Genomic DNA, 21,772 nt, shown 5'->3' with positions numbered 1-21,772 from the left:
CTCATGCTAGTTCTCTTTTCATTTTTTCTGATCATCTAATTACCTACTTCAACAATTTCATCCTTTCAAAGCATTTGCAGCATTTACCTTTTGTTTGTGGTAATAATTTGTATCAACACAGCACCATCCAGGCAAACCACCCTAGAACTATTGATGTGTGGATTAGTTTGTGGAACACTGGCCCAGTTTATAGTACAAAAATGCAGCACCTCATCTTGTGCAATCCCTATTTTCCAGTGCAGAACATGTTCAAATCATAGTCACTCTGATGTAAAATTTTCATGGTCACTCTGATGTAAAATATCCTGAAAAATATCATGAATGGCATCTCCCTGAAATTACATGAAGCCACATCCAACCTAGTTGTGAATCTAGAACTCGCTTAGGTGTGGCTTGTGTGTTGTTGGTTTGTGATGGCTGATTAATAGATGTTGTTAATTCTTTATGATACATTACATGATGGTGTGAATTCACACCCACACAATGGTTGTACCCCAAATGAAATTTACAAATACAGTTTAGAAACAGTAATTAAAGTACATGTCTGAAGCCTCACATGGAATGATCTACAATTGTTGTGAATTTAAGTTTACATTTCAGCTTTCTGTTTTATCTACAGGCAGTTGAAGGTGACTGTGATGTCAAACTGTCCAAACTTGATGGCAACTTTACTGTTATAGGCTACAGGTGCAAGTCAGAGCCAGGTAAGTTGGTTTATTTAATGTACAGTTTCACATTCTATATTACACATTATATATGCATTACATATAATTTAATCATTATTTTCAAATAGAAAGAGTAGATAAGTCCTGGATTTTAGATGAGACCACTCATCTCCCCATCAGCATTGATGATGGTACCTTGGCAGAAAAGCAAACTGGAAAATTCAAATTCCTTAGGTCTTCTGAGGCAATCTCTAAGTTGTCACAGCCCTGGAAGTGGTCAGGTAGACTATGTTGAGGGCTTTATTGACATCACTGGAATAAACAGGGCTGTTGTGGGCAAGGAATGAATCCTTGGCAGACCCTATTAGCTAAATGTTGAATATTTCTTATGAAAAGCCTCTTAGGATTTGTCTGTGATGTGCAACTGCAGGCTTGTGCAACACCCCTCAACGAAGGACACTGCTATGCCAGGCCTTCCACATGAGATACATCCACTTAAGTATTATGCTAAATGGAAATCATTTACACAACCAGTGGTTATCTTGATACTGCTCTAATGACCAATATTGCACTTACGTCAGTAGAATCCTATCAGAAGCATTGAAAGAGTACCCCCTAACAAGCTCTTTCCTAACTCCCCCATCCCGCCCCCGACTGACATAGCAGTACATGCTTTTTCACAAAGGCCGCTGGGAAGGAAAAATGCGCAAACTCTGCAGCCCTCTGGTCATGTCTTGAAGGTGGGAGAAACAGCATTCAACCTAAATGAAATAAGTCATGCTTTAAACTCGCTTTTATAATGCCAGTCAGAGCCAGGTAAGTCTGTGCAAAGCTGCATGCCTTATGCTTATGGAAGGGCCATAATGTAATGTAGCCATTAATCTGTCTATCTTTCCAGTTAGGGGTGCCTTGTACACCATAGGCCTGGTTAGGAGTTCAGCGGAAGGTTTCAACCGTCCACCAAACTTCCAACTGGGAGGTTGCCGCCACACTATCTTCCTCCCCACCGGACCTATTACGACTTTCCCGCTGGGCTGGCGGGCGGAAACCTTGGTTTCCACATGCTAGCACAGTGGGAAAGTGGCAGCAGCATTGTTGCTGGCTTGTAATCGAGCCAGCGGCAATACTGTCGCCATAGGGTGCAGCAGCACCCTCAGAATGCTCACTGTCTGCAAAGCAGACAGTGAGCATTGCGATGTTGCTAGGTACGGGGATCCCTGCCCTGCCCATGCAGTAGACAGTGCGCATTTTGAGGGTGCTGGGCAGGGGGACCCTATGGGCATGGGCAGTGTAGTGGCTCCCCCTATGGCCACCTGCACCTGTTCTCTGAGAGCTTTTTCTTGGTGGTGGTACTGCCATGAACAGGCAGATGGAGAACAAGGTTGTAATCAGCAAAGCGGTGCTTACAGGGTCTGCCCGCCAACCTCGTAATGTGGCAGTCAGACCACCACAGCTGTGGCGGTCCAACAGCCACCGCGAGGCTGCTGGTCTCCGGACCGCTAGCCTCATAATCTGGCACATAGTTTTTTTATTTTATGTTTATATTAAACAGCATTCCACTATGAGCTGTCTTGGGCTTACTCATGCCATAAATATAAAAAAACTATTTCATGTCTATAGTGTGCATTTTTATTATACTTCTATGGTCAAACAAAAAATCCTGCTTTGCCCTGTAGTGGACTGCTGTGAACTGCAGTGTATAAACATGCACAGGCTCTCCACAAAGTACTCAGGCCTACATTATGCAAAATATGAGAGGGTTCTGCAAGTAACAAATCACTTGAAAATGTTGGGAATTCAGTTTAAATGTACTTTTTTACAAATTGGGTTATTATTTTGAGAGGTTAGGTCAAAACATTATTCTGAGAGAATCTCTGCCAAACTCTTGGTAGCTATGCCACAAGCAGCAGCCAATCCCAGGAACATGCATGTTAAACTCAAGCAGTAACAAACAATTTTAAAGTCAGGAAAATAACACAGTAAAATTCACAAACCAAATTAGAAATCTAGAGAAACACTTAGGGCCTCATTACGTGACTGGCGGTCACTAGAACCCCAGACTCGCGGATGGCAGTCGGACCGCTGCCAATGAGGCAGTCTGACTGCCAAATTACAACCCTGGTGGTCGGGCCGCCAGGAAACTGCCAACTCCACTGGGATCAGAGGTTCTGGCGGTCTGGAGGACGGTGGTGGCCCTAATCTGCCAGGGCAGTGCTGCAAGCAGCGCTGCCCTGGGGATTACAACCTTGTTCTCCCCCAGACTTTTCATGGCAGTAGCACCGCTATGAAAGGCTGGCGGAGAACGGGTACGGCAGGGAGGTAGCCTGTGTGGTGGCAACCTCCCCGTTGGAAGTTCAGCGGATGGTAAAAACCGTCCGCTGAACTCATAATGACCCCCATAATGAGCAAAAAGACACCAAGGTCATTTCATTGGGTTAAGAGGAAATTGGGGTATGAATTTATGGAAGTTTTATGTTGAAAAGTGCTTAGAAAAAGTAAAGCGCCATCGAAAACAACGTTCTGTGGTTGACAGGCCCTTGGCACAACTTCAGCTTGTTCACAATGGAGCAGAAGTCGGGTACACCAACCAGCTCATCTCTGTCAAAGATTTTACCTTAAGACTTAGGGTCTCATTATGAGGCTGGTGGGCTGACCATCTGCCCGCCAGTCCCATGCAATGGTATTGGCTTTGGCTCCTCATGGAGCTGAGGCCAACACTGTCACACATAGGGGGCCACCAGCCCCTTTGAAATGTGCACTGTCTACACAGCAGACAGTGCGCATTTTGAGGGTGCTGGGCATTGGGACCCTGCACTGCCTATGCCATGGGCAATACAGGCCCCGTGTGGTCTCCAGCACTAGCTTTCAGCCAGCCTTTTCATGACAGGGTCCCCACCATGAAAAGGCTGGTAGAAAGTGGAGTTGTGATCAGCACGGCGGCACTGAGTTCACCATTGCCATGGCTGACCACCAATCCAACCACTGTCAGCCGGTCGGGAACCACATTCCTGGCAGTGATGGCGGAACTGTGGCTGGTCTGCCTGTCAGGGTTGCAATGTGGTGGTCAGACTGCCTGGCGTACGGCGGTCAGACCATCACAGCGAGTGTGACGGTCATGAGCCTGCCACACTCGTAATGAGGCCCTTAATTTCCAACTGCTAGGAAATTCCTTCTATTCAGTTCTTATAGTGAGCATGGAATGTGTGTTACTATTATTCTGGAGAGTGGGTGCTACGTGTGTCAGTCTGAGATTAGCTAGCATGAACTGTGTGTTACTATGAGTCTGGGCTGTGATCACAACTGGTCTGTTAGACTGAGGTGGCCTGAATGTTGACCTTGGCTTTCGTGTCAGTGTGAAAGAGGGCACTGATTGAGGGTGATAGTGTGAGTATAAAAAGTAGAAATGACTAACCTGTGGGGCAGTCTAGTTCATGATCATCATCTGTGTGTCAGGCAGTGTAAGACGAGGACTTGATCATGTGTGCCAGTGTGACTCTAGACAGTGATGATGGGTTCTGCCTGTATGAGGTTATACTGTGAGCATCGGCTACAGGTCAGTGTGAGGCTGGAAAGTGATCATGCATTCTTTGTCAACAGAGGGTTTCCTTGAGACATAGCGCCAACAGTGCTCATGGTATGTGCGCCAAGAAAATAAAGCTGTGAACCTGATATGTGTTTCAGTGTAACTGATATTTGTGTGTCATTGCAAGGTTTTACAATGTTGGGCAACAATTGTAATTTGTGTGAAGCTAAACAGTAGTTGTCAAGTAAGTGTTTTGGGACAGGAATTCTTCCTGCATGGTGGACAGTCATGTTCCCCTTCCCTGAGTGCTCGACTGAAAGTATCTGGAGTCCCGCTTTTTGATTTAGATTCCCTGTCTGAGAAGGCCTATGCCTGTCCCTTCACATGAGTGAGATACAGGAACAGTCCTGTGTCCTGGAGGGGTGCACTAAGTGTGCCTTTATTTGACTCACAGTGGACTAATTTCCCTGACATGGATATAGCTTATAGAGCACTGGTGGCAGTCTACTGTGTTTTGTGAATCATTAGTTGTGAGGACCTTTTTATCTGTCATGAATGAAGGTCTACTGTCAACTCATGTAAAGTTCTGCTTCTATGTGCTAATCTGGATCCTAGTACTAACATCACTAATGCACAATATACGTGTGTGCGCTGTGAGGTTCTGTCCCTGACCCCAATGTACTTTGCCATTCATGTTATTTAATCCACTGCTGAGTCTGGAGTCTAGAGACTAGAGAGCCTATACTTTATCCAGATAGGAATGAGTTTGATCAGTGTCAAGAGCTCAGTACCTGTGGTCTCTATAAATAACTCTGTGAATATGGAAGTTATCCAGAGCTGGATGAACCTAGGTGGGTATGCCCGAGATGTGATCTATATCCAGGCAGAGGGAGTCTAAATGTTATTCAGAAGTGTGTGTCTATGCCTTACAAAGAGCAGAGGACATCAAATACTAATTCCGAAGATGTGGATCATTTCCCGAAATTGTTAACCACCAAGCAGTCACACTATAAAAAATGTTCCAGTACCACTGGATGTTGCAAAACAGGTCCACTAAATAGCATTCCTTTAAGAAAGCCTGGTCTACATCTTTTTACCACTGAAAGACTGCTCTTTCATGTAGTAACTTATTAATGGGATTTCAGAAGACTGATGAATGCACCTTCTATAAAAATTGGCAAAGCCTAAACACAATTCAGTAGCCTTGACTGTGGTAGGTGTGGGCCGTCAAACATTTGAAGCCTCTCCTGTAATGAATTATCTTAAATACTCTACTGTAGTATAATGGGAGACACATTTATCCATTTAGGCAAAGAGTTAGTGATCTCATTATTTATGTAAAACTGCATTAACATGTATGTGTTTTTCATAAGGTTTGAATAAATTAGAATGTCATCCAAGTAGACAATACAGAAAGCTTTTAGAAGTTACTCCATTAATTCATCCATAAAGCATTGAAATGCTTCAAGGGCATGCATAGTCGGAAAGACATAACCTAATAATTAAACAGCCCAACTTTGTGGAAGTGTGCCTTCCATTTGTCCCCCTCTAGGGGTCCCTTAAAATCAAATTTGACAAGAATCTGAATTGAACTGCACTGTTCTTGCTGCCCAAACAATATATGCGTTATGTAAGTCAGCCAAGGCATATATAAAATAACCTTGAATTTAGTGTCTATCAAATCAAAATACATTTTCTGTTCCTGACTTTCAAAACAAAGCAGAGAAAGGATATGCATAAAAAACCACACCACACTTGAGGATAACATAGACCTATCAACTGTCTTCACCTGCTGTAGAACAGTTCCCTTAATTACTAGAACTTGAAAAGACTGGACAAACTGTATATCCATAAAATTCGCTAATGCTGTGAAATTGTGTTTTGCTGCCCATGCAACAAAATAATTTTCAAGGGAATCATGTGAGATACTGCAGAAGGCATTCTATTAACTATCCCTTTTGGCACTGACTTCAGGTCTGATTATGAGTTTGGCGGTCCTTGGACTGCCACACTCACAGTGGCTGTCAGACCACCGCAATTGTGGTAGTCCGATCGCCACATTACCAGGTTGACGGGCAGCCCAGCCAACCTACCACCATGATCTTCTATCCAACGAACTGACGGTGGCTGGAATCACCCAGTTCCACCACCATGAAAGACTGGTGGAGAACAGGTGAAGAGGACCACAGGAGGGGCCTGCTCTGCCCATTCTCTTGGCATGGGCAGTGCAGGGGTCCCCCTGCCCAGCACCCCCGCAATGATCACTGCCTGTTGTGCAGACAGTAAGCCTTTTGAGGGTGCTCGTGCACCCTGCGGGTGGCAGCATTGCCACCAGCTCGATTACGAGATGGTGACAATGCTGCTCCCACTTTCCCGCTGGGCTGGTGGGCAGAAACCTCGGTTTCCTCCCACCAGCCCAGCGGGAAAGTTGTAATGGGCCCTGCGTGGCGGTTGGCAGTATGGTGGCAACATCTCCGTCAGACGTTCAGCAGACGGAATGACCTGTCCGCCGAACTCGTAATCAGGCCCTTCATTTTTTCACTCAACAAGTCAGCTTCCTTCATTGTGTTGGAATCTAGTTTTCTGCTGCCTGTTGTCTTTGTAAAGATAACGTTACCAATGTTTAAAACTTGAATGATCTAGGTATACTTCTACAACGCTTAAGAAAATGACAAAACCTGCCACAGTATAAATAGAGATTGTGAATGTATCTTCGCTCTCCTTCTTTGTTTATTGGTCATTGTACACTTCCCAATTGGATGGGCTCTGAAAACGTTTATTCTCCTCAGAATCTGATTGAATTGCCATCACTTTAGTGTCTTCTGAACAGCATTCAGATAGATTTTCATCTAATTGCACCACCAGGTTCTACAAATTTAGCAGGACAACTAACTACTTGTGCTAGACTGACTTTCAATTCATAAGCCCTTATGGAATAATGATAACTGTTCTCTTCTGACACCCTGTCACCACCACTAAGCGATTAAGTGTGGTATATATTTCAACAAGTCTTGATGGCCCTGCCTTAAGTTCAACAGTTTGTTATCCAAAGAAAATCTATGTTATACTTGTATCATTTTTCATATTTGCTCACAGATGGAAGAAATGTATCACAAAGGATGGTTTATTTCAACCAATGAAATAAAAAACAAAGAGTGTGAAGAAGCATGCAGGTGATACAGTAAGAAGGTGGACGGTGAAAAAGTACAGAGATATCCTAACAAAAACTAATTCTGATAGAGAAGACACACTGCTTTATTAAATGAGCTAAACAGGAGGCAGGAAAGGTGCACACTTTCTAGACATTGGGAGAACTGCCACCATATGGTTAAAAATAGAAAGAAAAAAACAAAAAGGTGCCCAAAACAAAAAGGAGGAAACAGCAATGGACAAATAAGGACTTAAAAAATGTAATTCGAAGAAAAGTAGTTATTGTGGAATCTTCCATGGCAGTTGACATATCTGCGCCTTGTATTTGACAAACAACTATAGTTTTGCTTCTTCTTTCAGATTCAGCCGAAGATATTGCCAGCATTTGTCCAGATTGCCCAGTGTTGGCACCCTTGAATGACACACAGGTAGCCCAAGCTGTTGATACTTTACTCCAGCAAGTAAACAGTCCTGATGACAATGTCTACTTTCTGTTCCATGAAATTGGACGAGCTCGAATTTGGGTATGTGTCAAATGCAGTTCATACTACATTTGAAGAGCCTATGGCTAAGCTTAATATTTCAACTGCATAAAACATGAGACAATTATGTAGGCCTGCTTAGATCTTGATCATGAAAGAGAATGCCATGACAACTAATTACAATTACAATAAATCCATACCCTTGACCCATCCACATTTTTAATGAGATGTATGTTGCCAAAAGGTCCCTACAATAAGGAGCTACATAATAAACATGTTCTTTTATCCTCAATTGACTTCACGTTAACTCTAACCTTACCTTAATCCTTACCCTGACTCTTTCCTGCCCATTTTCTTAATCTTTTTAGCCCCTATTCATACCCATATAACTAACCTCATACTTGCCCCTGGGCCCATTTATTATCAATTTTACTGTTGACTCAAACCAAGTCCGATCCTATAACTTTACAATAAATGTATCCTAATAATTAATCAGACAGGACAAACATTTCAACTAAATGCAGAAGGTGTTCTGAGCTACTGCTTTTGGGACGCAGGACAGGCAACCGACCCAAACCCTCAGAGTATAAGAATTTTAAAAGTAGTTAAAGATGGGCCTCCGGCTGAGCAGTAGGCACAAACTGGGCCCAGGACACCATCCAACAAGAGCCTCCCTTTTATCAGGCCAGTACAAAAATATATGTGCTTAAATTATTGCATTGTACCACCATCACTACTTTTCTTGAAGGGAGAGGATGGGATAATGTGTCATATTCTGTTAGGGCCTGACTTTGGTGGATGGGGTTACTCTGTCACAAATGGACGGATATCCTGTCTGCCATACTATGATCCTTTTATAGCCAATGGAGATCATAATACGGCAGACGGGATATCAATCTTGTTTGTGAGAGAGTAACCCATCTGCAAAACTCTAAACCAGGCCCTTAGTCTTTCAGACCTTCAATGTCAGCTTTGAAAACATATTGGGACCACTTCACAAAGAAGCAGTAAATTTGCACTTATAAAAGTACACGTATGTGCCGGTGCAGATTTACAGGGGTTTGTAAATCACATGCATTCCCAGTAGCATGCCTAGAAAGCTATGCATGGCGCATGTTTGCAGGTGTACGTCTAGTAATGTCATGTAGCTTCAACACCCTACTCCTGTTCCTGCTGTGCATAATTCTACACATTGTAGAAATACGGAGAGGATCCCACTGTGAGAACGCCTACTGTTTTTTCCTCTCTGGGCTTTAAATTTCTCACCGGGAACGCCCTTCCCCAACGCCCCACTCGAATCTGGTTGTGAATGGGAATTACTCTAGCCCTAGGTAGGATTAAATGCTCACACATTTCCGGGTGGGATAGGTTCACATTGGAGGATGGGAATGTCAATAAATGTACATATTTGTGGGTGTTCACAAACATACAAGTTTACCACGCCTTGTTCCCCTCACTTCCCTCAATGTGCATGGGATTTACTGGTTTGGATTTCTTCACACTTGTGGCAAAGAAGTCTAGAGTTCTAAAACCTTTAAACCATTAAGGAATAGTTTATTTCAGCAGAACTAAACAAAGGAGTTTTGCCTGTAAATGAATGTTTATGGACGAAAATAACTTCGTGAATTGCCTTATTGTGTAGCACTCAAAGCCACATGCTCATTATTTTCTGTCCTCTTCCTGCATAAGCCTGGCTTTGTGTCTCCTCAAAAGCTATTATTAAATAAAGGCTGCTAAGCCTGATTTGGGAAGAAAGACTTGCATACCATGTATGAAATGCTAATGGAACTTGTTAGGTAGTGAACGATGCATCCCTTTGCCACATGCCTTGGAACACAAAATTGCAATGATGCATAGAGCGCTTCAACTAGCATATATTAGGAAAGTTGAAACAATATAATACGAATTTAGAAAGGAATCAAGCAAACCGGTTGTCAGAAATTCTTGGTTAAAGTGAACACAACGTCTGAATTGACACAGTTGTGGATAACGTTTGGTCTGGGCCATGGGATGGGGAAGCAGTTTGGCCAGCCATCTTAGGTAGGCCAAACTGACATGCACACTTAGGTTTCTCCAAGGGTTGGAGAAACTGCACAGACTCCATTGTACTATCTGAGTGGCAGAGCAAGCCGCTCAGACCAATCTTGACGGATGCTCTAATACTAGGTGTAGCATGAGAGCAGTGCAGTATTGCATGGAGAGTGGAAAAGGAGTGAGGTGGGCAGCGGCTGAAACACATATTCTAAATTAGGATGGCCGCCACGCTAGTTTGAGAAAGGATATTTTATCCTTTTTTAAGATGGCCGCCACATAAAGACAGCCACAGAATCAAGAACACACTTCGAGATACATGGGGGCCATCCAAAGGGGCCTCATACACATAGCAGAAGGACCAGGGATTTCCCGGGCAAACAAAACGCAACATAACGCAATATATGCTAATTGCATTTAAGAAGAACTGGGACGCGATGGATTTATGTTGAAAATATTGGTGATAACCACGTTGTTTTGAAATGAGGGGATGAGTGATGGACTATACGTTTTTATGGAATTCAGCATTTGTTTGTTTGTATGTTGATTTATATGTATTATATGTTTTATACAGTCTATTGGCTATTCTTACGTTTGAGTGAAACATAATGAATTAAGAGTATGTAATTAAATTGCAGCTTCAATGACTGAGTTACAGTTTCATTTTTTGATATTAAAGAACTACTATTTCACTGCTTATGTTTTTGCGCTGCCTGTCACGCAGCCCAGCATTTTGGCTGCTGTGCTGCACTCCGCGACACCTTTGAGTGTCTTCTGAGGAAAGAAAACTAAACAGTATCAACAAGGCATGTAATTATAACAAAATATAACATGTAAGAAAACAGCACATCGTGGTATAGCATAATTATAGAAGAGCAAAGTATAATATAGAATAACCAAATAACATCACCTACCTTCATTTAAAATCCTTGTAGGGTTTGGAGAGAACAAATATCCTAGAAACTAGACAAATTATAAAGTGCACTGTATAAGTGTACCTAGTATTATTGTTGTTGTTACTGTTATTGTTGACACACTTCAGTCACTGGCTTGTTACCTGCAATGGATTGTGGTCCATTCCAGGATGAGCCACTGTGGCTAATGTGGGTCAATTTAACCCCGGAAAACGCATGCAACCAATATGTGTATTTTCACCCATTAACCGAAGTTGGTATCCTCTCAAAACTAGGGCTGCTTCCGTTGATTTCTTCATAGGTCGTACTTCATTATCATTATAGTTCAAACTTAGAAATTCTGATAAAAAATGAGCGTGTTATGCAGATTAAAAAAATAAATCTAAGGTTGAGTTTTCTCATGTAGGCTCTTGTACGCATATTTAAAGGGCACATAACCATGTAATTTATCCTGCTTCAGATATATTTCTATTTGCACATACATTTCCCTGTCAGTTCTACAAGAACATTGTTTTTCGATCTGTCGTAGAGATAGCTTTAGCTGTCTTGCTGGCCTCATGTTTTCCAGAAAAATCATATTCAAATACATGCACACTTAAAAAAAACACAGAGATGCCTCTAGGCAACCAGCCAACTCGTACCATGTTGCCCTATTGGCTAACTTGTGTCATTCACATTTTGCTTTCTTCCATTACAGGGGGAAATGGGTCAGCACTCCTCAGCCCTTTGCTCACGTCACTAGGAGTGTTGGCATTTTTCTCTTGCACTTAAACACATCTGCCTATAAAGTGGCCCATCTTCTTATACAGTGGCCCACTAACTTGGGCTCACAGGGTAATCCCTTTTCAGTTCTGCTTTAATTTTAATCTGTCTTAAATTTATTTTTGAAGGATGTCATTATTAAATATTTTGTTTCTACACACACATGTACATCATTTTTGTTTTTTATTACTTTTGTGTTGCTCTTGCTCTTTTAACTTCTGTTGCATATCTTACAAAAAAGATGCTACTGCTACTCCTACTTCTACTGCTACAACTACTACTACTAATAATAATTATTATATTTAGAGGCTTGTAAAGGCCAGACATGTTGGTTTTGGCAATGCTTGTTTTGGGGTATGAGTCAGACAGATGGCCTTTTGTGAAATGTGGAATGGAAAGAAAGCATAAAACAACATCTTTTCCACAGTAGCAATCAGGGGCTTACACACCACAATTAACCTGGCCCAAAGGGCCAGTGCCTTTGATCTTGTGTTTCTAATATCTGTATACTGTTCAATTTATGTATTATAGACAGGTGTGTGAATAAACATGGGTTGCATCACAAGGCCACTTGATAAAGTATACATATCGGAATTCAATGCACTTTTCAGCAGCATCTCGTGCATTCGCTATACTTGTCTTAGAAAAAAACAATATTACAGAAAGAAGAAATTAAACACTGTAAAACAGCAGTGGTGCAATCTATAATCTCATGTGTTGTGAATATCTCTGTCAGAATTATAGAAGAGAACCTGGTGAATCAATCAGCATGTTTACACAAAGATGTAATATTTTATGCGAAATATGACACGTTTACAGAGGTCAATATCAAAGATATGTCATTTTTTGATCGGAAACCCTAAATGCATGTTTTCTTCGTGATTAGACTGTCCCAGAGAATTCTGTGGAGCTTGAGTTTGTTGTTGTGGCTACTAACTGCACCACTGAAGATGCCAAGAATGCTACGGAGAGCTGTGTGCGGCTATCGGGAGATGATGAAGTAAGTGTGATATGTGAACATATTCAGTCTACCTGAAAGCTTAAGTGGGTGAAAGGGTCGGCAATGATGAGTTTTTAACTAGTTAAAAGTGTAGGGCAAATTTATGAAAAAATCACACAATGCAATACAGCAAGACAAATTGCTGCACTACCCTGGGTGACATAGAGAGGGCAGGAATTAGGACATGGCACAGTCCTGCTCTCTCCTTGCGCTGGTGCACTGAGTGCTGCCTAGCTCCAATGCAGACACCCTTGCCACATGGTGCAAAGTGCCCGAGTTAGAGGCCTGATTGTTTTTGTGCAGGAAGGGACACCTTCCTGCACAAAAAACAGTCCTTACAGGCATTTCCTTCTGTCTATGCGTGCTGCAGAATGTAGAAGAGGAAAAAAAGAGGAGAAATGAATATGTTTCTCCTTTTTATGCCTCTGTACCCATATAATGTAATCCAGGTTTAATAACCTTGCTAAATCTTGGATTGCATCACAATCCAGGTGGATACATGGGAACGCCCATGCTCCATCCATGGAACGCCTACTTAATGCAGTGTAATGCAAGGCAGTAATATGTGCGGCCTTGTGTCACTCTGGATTTACTAAGCCATGCAAAACCACAAAGTTCCTGAATTGTCTTCTGTCACCTTGCATAATGCAAGGGCAGTGCAAGCCCTTTGTAAATGCTAAGAGGCAACCTGAAACTCAACGACTTAATATGGTTGAAAAATTTAGTTAAAGGTCTACTACCATTCAACTATACCTGGTTATTGGCAAACAAATATAGCTTTAAGTAGATACTTGAATGTCACATGACCTTCCACTGGAATGTAATATGGCTTCTTTACTGCGAGGGTGTAAATACAAGAAAGTTGTCATAGAGAATGTGGGGATATCAGACTCTTTCAGTCTGGTGCATCACAAGTGCTTCATTACAGCAGAGGAAAGCCGTTTTAGCAACAAAACAAGAAAGTGGAAGGAGAGGAATACCAGATGACTCCATGTCATCAATGACACCATATTCAAGTTTATGTTTTAACCCATACAAAGTATTAAAACCTCAAATATTAGCCCTGTTCATCTGTGGTGTACCACTGCTCCCTACTCCCATTTGATGTACACATTTGCTGGGTCAGATTGTGTACACTATGGTTCGTGGTCTATCAGTTTTTATGTGTTGATGTTATGTATATTTGTAAAGGGCACTATCGCCCAAGAGGGTTTCCTGGCACTAAGCAGCCGAGCCCAGGGAGGGAGGGGCTAATCAAAAACACACAAAACGTCATGGGAAGACGCTAGGTCTAACTAATGGCAATCACTTGGGGTAGCATGCATACCCATCTTTCCTTTGCCCTCCACGCCACCTCAGATTAGACTCATCTAGATGCAACTTAGTCTTGACTTGCTCTAATAGAAATAGTACTGCCTGAACTGCCAAGTCAAGCCCTCTTTGTACCAGAACACAGGCAACCCAAGACCAGTTTCTTCGTTCTTGGGGCTCTTCTGATGGGTGTAGCTTGTTACCAGTGGTATATTGAGCAAGGGACAATCATCTAGGCATACCCTTGGTCAAACACACACAGAGTGATTAGAGGATGTTTGCAATACGTCTAACCACTGGCAATCACTCGGGTAGCATTCCAACCCATCATTCTTTCGCTCCCCAGGCCAACTTAGATTTGATCCATCTATATAAAAATTAGTCTTGACCCTGCTCCAATAGGAACAGTCCAGCCCGAACTGCCAAGCCAGGCATTCTCTGAACCAGAACACAAGCAACCCAAGATGTGTTTTGCCCCGGTTGTGTGCAGCTTGGTTTCAGTGTCACAATTGCCATTTAGGGTGGTAAATCAGATACCCAGAGGGTGATAGGAGGATGCTCGCAATAAGTCTAAACCACTGGAAATTGTTCTGGATAGCATTTCAACCGCATCGTTCTTTTGCCCACCATGCGACCTCAGATTAGAACCAGCCATTAGCACCCCAAACAGGGCAAATCATAAATCATAAATCACAAAAATTTATAAAGCGCGCTACTCACCCATGAGGGTCTCAAGGCGCTAGGGGGATGGGGTTACTGCTGCTCGAAGAGCCAGGTCTTGAGTTGCCTCCGGAATGCGAGGTGGTCCTAGGTGGTCCTGAGGTTGGTGGGGAGGGAATTCCATGTCTTGGCCGCCAGGTAGGAGAAGGATTTCCCACCTGCCGTGGTGCGGCGGATGCGAGGGATGGCGGTGAGAGCGAGGTTGGCGGAGCGAAATTGATGGGTGGGCGTGTAGAAACTGAGGCGACGGTTGAGGTATTCGGGTCCCTTGTTGTGGAGGGCTTTGTGTGCGTGGGTGAGGAGTCGGAAGGTGATCCCTTTGTTGACGGGGTGATCCTTTTGTTGACGTCCGATCTTGGGTTGCTGTGTTCCAGTTCAGAGAGGGCCTGTCTTAGCAGTTTGAACTGAACTGTTCCTATTGGAGCAGGGTCAAGACTGATTTGCACATAGCTGGGTCAAATCCGCTGCGGTTTGGTCTGAAGGTGGACGGTGTGAGGTTGAGCAGGAGACTGTGTTCATTGAGATGGTTGGTAAGACGTTTAAAAAAAAAAAAGTTCTTTATTGGAGTTTTACGTAAAACAATAAATTATTTACACACATTCCACATCAGTGAAATATACCAACGAATCAACAGGTGTATCACAATGCTGTCCCAATAATCAACCATGCAAGTGCATAACAAGTACTTTCCTTAAGCCCAAAATAAAATCTCCGATATCCCAAACTGTCCAGAGAAATCCACTCAGTTCGTCTGAAAAAAGGTGTGAGGAGTACCTTAACTTTGAGGCTTATCCAATTTATGAAGATGAAAAAAACATAAAGAAACATTGCCTACAAACATAACAGGGCACGAACAGTATCATACAACATTAATATACAGTGATTATCCGTTGTCACAGGTATGATCACATATCACTCCATCAGTTTGTGGTCTCACCAATGACGTAGGGAATTAAGAGTACATAGAGAAGGTGAAAGTGTCCCTGGAGCAAAACCAGGCAGTATCAGTCAACTCGGTCTGATAGGTGAGGCGTCTGTTGATGGTTGGATACTGCATGGTCAGTCTGCATGCTTTACAAATAACTGGGGCTAGACCACAGAACTGCCCCAAAGGTAAAGGGAGTCCATTCTTATGTGCAGCCATCGCGCACAGTATCTCACATTTGAATAAACTATCCACAAACCGTAAGCCTTGATAATGCCCAGAGCTCAACAGTGAAAGGGCGAAACACGTATTGGCTTGTTATTTCAAGTCCATAACACTTAAAATTCAAAAACGGATGCAAAAAGAAGTGGACACACATCAAAATTCCCAATTCCAAATCAACTCAAAAATATGTACAGCAAAGCAAGTTTATATTGTCTGTAACGCACTGTTGTACTTGTAGTATTTGTATTGCCCGCATTTGCGATATCTAGCAAAAGGACTATTTCAAAATCTAATTTAGAAATATGGCGAACAATCACTTGGGTGTATCTCATGATTGACAACTAACCTCTGGGTACTACAGTCTGACCCCAGCAAATATCTTCAATTGTTACAACTGGGAATAAGGGCAATCTCAGTGGTAGAGTTGAATCTCTGCCAGGCAATCAGGCAACAACAGTAAGAAAGGGATATAACTATAAACACTTAATGGTCATTTATTTATTGTATGTACATTTGTCATGTTGTGCCCTCTTGTGGCTATTTGTATTAGAATTAAAAGTTTGCATATAATTAACTAGTGTATTCTTTCCAACTTGAACCAAAGCTTACTCGCATGCTGCAGACAGTGAGTGAGGGAGAAATTATATGCATTAGGGATGAGTTAGTACAGTGTAGGAAGAGAATAACCACAGCACTGGGTTGAAACAGTGAGTGTTGAGTGAGGAGGATTAAATGTGCCAGCCCATGCTCAACCCATGGTAGCTTGGCAACGAGCAACAAGGCTTAACTTAGGAGACAGGTGTGTAACGCATTTAAAAATCACAAAACAGTAAGTAAGTAAAACACAAAACACATTAAAAATCCAACACCAATTTATAACAATAGATTGTATTTTTATTTTTAAAATGACAACAAAATGTCAAAAATACAATGTAGGGAACTAGAGATATGAGTTTTAAATATTAAAGGTAATTCTAGTGCTTAGAAGAAAATAGCGCTCAAAGGGTTAAAAAAAGGTCACACTGGACAGGGACAAAGTCCAGAGTTCAGGCCACCCACGATGTAACACTGTTACACTTACTTTCAGAAGTGTTTCTTGATACAGAAAAATGGTCCACAGCACCGGCCAAGGGTTCAGAAGCTCTGGTTTACCTCTTGGTGTCTGGGACTGCAACTCCCACAATGCACCTCTTCAGCTTATGGAGCTGTTTACAACAGTTGCTCCAAATGTCTTCAAACATCTGGATCTTCTTCCAGAGGTCCTTTCTGAAGCTTTGAAGTGTCCACAACTTGATCCAAGGTTCCAGAAGCTCTGAGGTGCTCCTTAGGACCTGGGGCTAGAATTCCCAGAACTCACCTGGTCAGAATCCTAAAATGGCCACTGGACGCTGGACATCTGGCCTCTTCTTGCAGGAATTGATGCAGGGGACTCTGGGTAGCTGTTTTGTACCTGTAGCTTACAGGGAGTCCACTCCGGGAGTTGCAGAATTAAGGCAAAGTCCTTCTCTTGTTTAAGCCCAAAGTGTGCAGCTGGTGCAGCCCTAGTGAGTGAAGTGTCCAGTTGTAGGCGTGGATGTCCAGCAGGGCAGTCCTTCTTCTCCAGTATCTTCTTCCAGCAGAGATCTGAGATGTGGATGTAGCTCTGCCAAATGTATCCTTGCTCCTGGGGTGAAGAGTGGGGGAGGGGGCAGCTGTCCAATCACAGGCAGGCCGCTATCCTCTTGGATGACCACTTCCTGGGAAGTGTGGCAAAAATCAATTGCAGGTAGCAACATTCCTTAAAAATCCAAAATGACATAAACTGAATTTTGGAGGTTAGGTCTGGCTGAGCCCACCCACTGGTGTAGCTATGAGTCCTTAACACATCCCTCTCCTAATCTAATTAAGAGGGCACCTGGTTGTCTGGGTTTGCAGGAAAAGTGGGAGCTCCTGAGCTGCCCCAAATGACCTTCCCTCCTTTGAAGACCAGTTTGGCTGCTCTCCTCCCCATCCTGTTTCACCACATCTGCTGAGGCAGATCTCCTCCACCCACTTCCTTCGTGTTCAGCCCAGGCCACTTCACATCTCATCAAGGCAGCTGGGCCAGGCTGCCAGAGGCTAGCTAATCAGAGAAGGGCAACACAGAGCTGAAACTGGTAACTTTTAGGAAGGGTTCTGAAACTCTTTCCCTGAACCAGTTATATTAAATCCAACAATGGAAAGTTGTTGCATTTATTATAACAATCAGTTTGAGACCAAACATACCTTATCTAGCTCTTTTGGATGGAGACTTTATTAATTTGAATAAAGTCTCCCCATTTTTGCCTATGGAGCCCGTTCACTACAATGAGGGAAGAACGATTTTGGCTATTTTTCCTCATCAGGGATTATAAAACATATTTTATAAGGCTCCTGCTTCTAGTTACACTGCACCCAACATGGGGGCACCTAGGGCACACCTTAGGGGTGACATATGTAAAAATAAGGTAATTTAAGACTTTGGAAGTACTTTTAATTCCAAAGTTGAATTTGCATATAACTTTAATTTAAAAGCAGCCAGCAAGGCAGGCCTGCCTTTAAAATGACACTGGGCACCTCAGCAGTGCACCTATGGGCGCACCACCTATGCTGAGGTCTCTAAACCTACAATCCCTACCATAGACTAGGGACTTATAGGTAGGTTGACATAGCCAATTTTAATAAGCCTAAATTGCATACTACTTTTACACAGAGCACAGGACAGTACCCAGGGCCCCATAAGAGTCAGAAAAATACCAGCAAAAAGTTAAAAATGGGGGCAAAACGTTAGGGGGCCTATGCAATCAGCCCTGTTTTCTCACAGTAAATATACCACATACCAGATACGAGGTGGAAAGTCTGCAAGAAAATGAGCAAAAAGAGTGAGAGATTAGAGGTGAGCGAGTACAGTGTGAGCAACAGAAACAAATCACATGAGAAGTTGGAGGTTGCAGTGCCAAGAAGATGGGCAATCTCTTCAATTTTGAGACGTGCAAAATCTAAGAATTTAGCACTTGTTTTGGCAGGAAGATATGACTTTCAAGTATGGTTTGTTATACCCTTCAGTTAGTCCTGTGATCCTGGTGTTTACATTTTCTGCACAATGTTTCAGCTTCTCCGACTTATTGCCAGAGCACAAGGATTTCATGACAATGTAGTTAGTTTGTCATATGTAGTACCTGTGTCGAAGCCTGGGATTGGATGAGGCCTTGTGGTCTAAGCCCCGCAGGACTGCCTTTTTGTAACTATCCAACAAAATGGAACTTTCCTGAGTAGAATTCCATATATATTAGGGCAAGTGAAAGACATATGCACTGAGTGCTGCAAGGCTGTTTTCTAGCTGCTCAGAAGTTTGGCAGATTATGAGTATTAATAATTTTGACAAGAGTCTAACTCCTGCTTGGAAGACCTGCAGCAACTGAGGTCCCACTGTGGTGTGATTAGCTAAGGTTGGTGGTAGCTGTACCCTTTTTCATTATATACAACACAAACAACAAGGGTGGAGAATGCCCAAGATGCGCGCACATCCAATTATATGTAAAAGCAGTCGTCCTTGAGAAAGGTCCTTTTTGACAGCAAGTGTCAGAGATAGGGTGGGTGCCAACCCGGTAGGTACACCTGTCCACCACAGGCATCCAGAATTACTGGCTGTAAGGGCAGTCAGTAACGACGATTAGATATACCGACGTGAACGTGCACGGTACTATCAGGTGAACAGACTTTTCAGGGCCACTGTCATTCCTTACTTCTGGATTTCCTTGGCCGGATTTGGTCGGATCCTCAATTTGCCTTGGATGGCGGATTGTTACTATAACGCTCAAATACTTCTTTGATCCATACTATATCAGCCTTGACAAAGTCTAGGAGACGAAATACGTGTCGGTTGTTTTCTGTATACTTAACGGTTCGTTGTACATTGGATTAGTGCCTGGATATGTGTCATTTCCCTTGCACATGGTGAATAAACTCAACCTGCACTGACGTTGTTGCATTCGACTTTGATTTAATGACCACTTGGATCTATCACACAGGATTACTTGCGGTGTGCCCTGGTATTTCATATACCTTTTTCATTATAGCCTGATAGCCCGCCGTAGCTTTCTATACCTGCCATTAAAGGTCCGCTCCAGTGTTAAAGGCACAAACCTAAGGCAAGAACCTTTAACAAGGGAGCTAGACTTTACTGCCGGTGTAGCCCAGTTAGGGAGGGCTATAAGACTATTAGAACATTGAAATCCCCCCAGCCTCCGTGAGGCCTTTGTTCACAGCAACATTCAAATGTTGGACACGAGAGAGACTGTTCAATCATATTGTCACTTCATAGAAACCAGGTCAGGGTAGCTCGCCTCTTGACCAACACACAAGTTACAATCATCAGTAAAACTCAGTGCTTTCTTTTATTACTGTAAAAGAGTTGCACAAACCCTTTGTGGAATACTTTTGGTGCACCAGCTGGTGGAGACTAGTCTACCATCAATATATATGCTTAAGGGAGTGTTTATATGGGCATTGATGTCCTACATCCTAAGGAGTCCACATGCCTATCACATCTACTTTTACTCCTGTCATTGCAAACAACCTTATATTGAGAGTAAAACACCTCTTCTTTGTACCAGTTTCATCCTTGTGAGAGCCATGACTCAGTAAAGAGTAAAGAACAAAATAGTGATCCAGCGTGGCCCAAATGTACATGGAGATTTTGAGCTAAGTTTAAGCTGAGCCCATGGGAGAGAAGCTTGAGCATTGAGCTAGAACTGTGAAGAACTGGTCAAGGAAGTCGACTATCCGATAACTGGTGTATTTCAGTGTTTTTGTTTTAGCTTTTTAAATTTTTTAACATTAACTCATGTCTCATTCCAACACCTATTATGTCATTGTCGTGTCGTTGAATTTCAGAGGCTTTTTTTGATCATATTCTAAATTGGACTAACAGCCAATCCCTTATATGCAGCCAAAGTCCTGCGGCTAACACCCTACTTGACTACCAACCCCTGTTGGGAACAGGCTGTGCGCGCTGATCCTGCATTTTCCTCACCTTTATAATTTTTTAAAAATATTTTGGGGTACTCCTGCAGGAGCAGCCACACAAGCTTCTACCAATTGGTACTGCAGCGCCATGCATGCTTCCCTACGTAATGCAGTGTGGAAGTTTCATGGCAGTTCCTCTGCAGTACATCAGTTCTTCACAGCAGTGCTTCCCTTGGCCCAAAATTATATTTGTTAATTGGTCCCTCTGCAAACCCCCATCACCCAACCTCACCCTCCCCCACCTACAAAAGTATCTTAGGGTTAGGTTACCCCTACACTATCCCCGTGTGCCTATTTTTGAAAAAACGTATCAGGACACAGGGACCGAGTCATTTAGGGCCATATGTAGGAACACATTTTCCCATAGACACAGAATGGGTCAAACCCTTTGATACATCTGGCCCTTAGTCCTGTAGTAGCTGCTGCAACATGTTTTTGAGCTTTTGCGACTGGCCGGTCAGATCATACTGCACTGGCCGACAGTAGAAAAGGGTCCCTCGAGTATTTTTTGAATTTTCAGTACGGCTAGAGTTTCATAGTACTCCTGTGATATGTAATTGTCTCAATAGCTCTAACTTTTCCAGGCGATTAACCTCTTCAGGACCACCCTGAGCACCTCTTTAAACACAAATTTCCTGAACTACTGCAAGGATTCACACAAAATAAGGAAAAGCATGCTTTCTGAGTAAAGTTCTAAATTAGTGCCAAATCTGGTGTAATTCTGGCACAGTTTGTTCTGTATTAAAGTGCGAAGTTTTCTAATGGAAATTCTCATGGGAAATTGATGTTTTGGGACACCCCTTTTTTCTTGGTCTTGGCACCCACTATACTGATCAATGTGAAACTTTCCAGGAAGGACCCTAAATAAGTGAACTTTTTTTGGAATGTTTTGTGTAGTTTCATTGAAGAGCACCAAGTTTGTTTATGAAATATGGAAAGCCAGACCTAACTACAACTATACTTATGCCAGAACCATCAGTGCAATTCATATATATATATATATTTATATTGCAATAACAAAAAATGAAATTAAGAGGCC

The 21,772-nt window shown here is 42.7% G+C and overlaps 1 protein-coding gene across 1 annotated transcript in view; it reads left to right on the top strand.

Annotated features, from left to right (window-relative positions):
- The window catches only part of AHSG (alpha 2-HS glycoprotein), a 72,942-nt gene that overhangs the window by 28,033 nt on the left and 23,137 nt on the right, over positions 1-21,772 (top strand). The window contains exons 3-5 of the mRNA XM_069213131.1: positions 620-704; positions 7,699-7,862; positions 12,414-12,527. Of these exons, the coding sequence (XP_069069232.1) occupies positions 620-704; positions 7,699-7,862; positions 12,414-12,527 (363 nt within the window). The remainder of the gene's footprint in view (positions 1-619; positions 705-7,698; positions 7,863-12,413; positions 12,528-21,772) is intronic.

The sequence above is a fragment of the Pleurodeles waltl genome, chromosome 11 (genome assembly GCF_031143425.1).
Source record: "Pleurodeles waltl isolate 20211129_DDA chromosome 11, aPleWal1.hap1.20221129, whole genome shotgun sequence".
NCBI classification, from domain to species: domain Eukaryota; kingdom Metazoa; phylum Chordata; class Amphibia; order Caudata; family Salamandridae; genus Pleurodeles; species Pleurodeles waltl.
The sequence above is the reverse complement of the archived record's forward strand: the minus strand, read 5'-3'. Positions and strand labels throughout refer to the sequence as shown.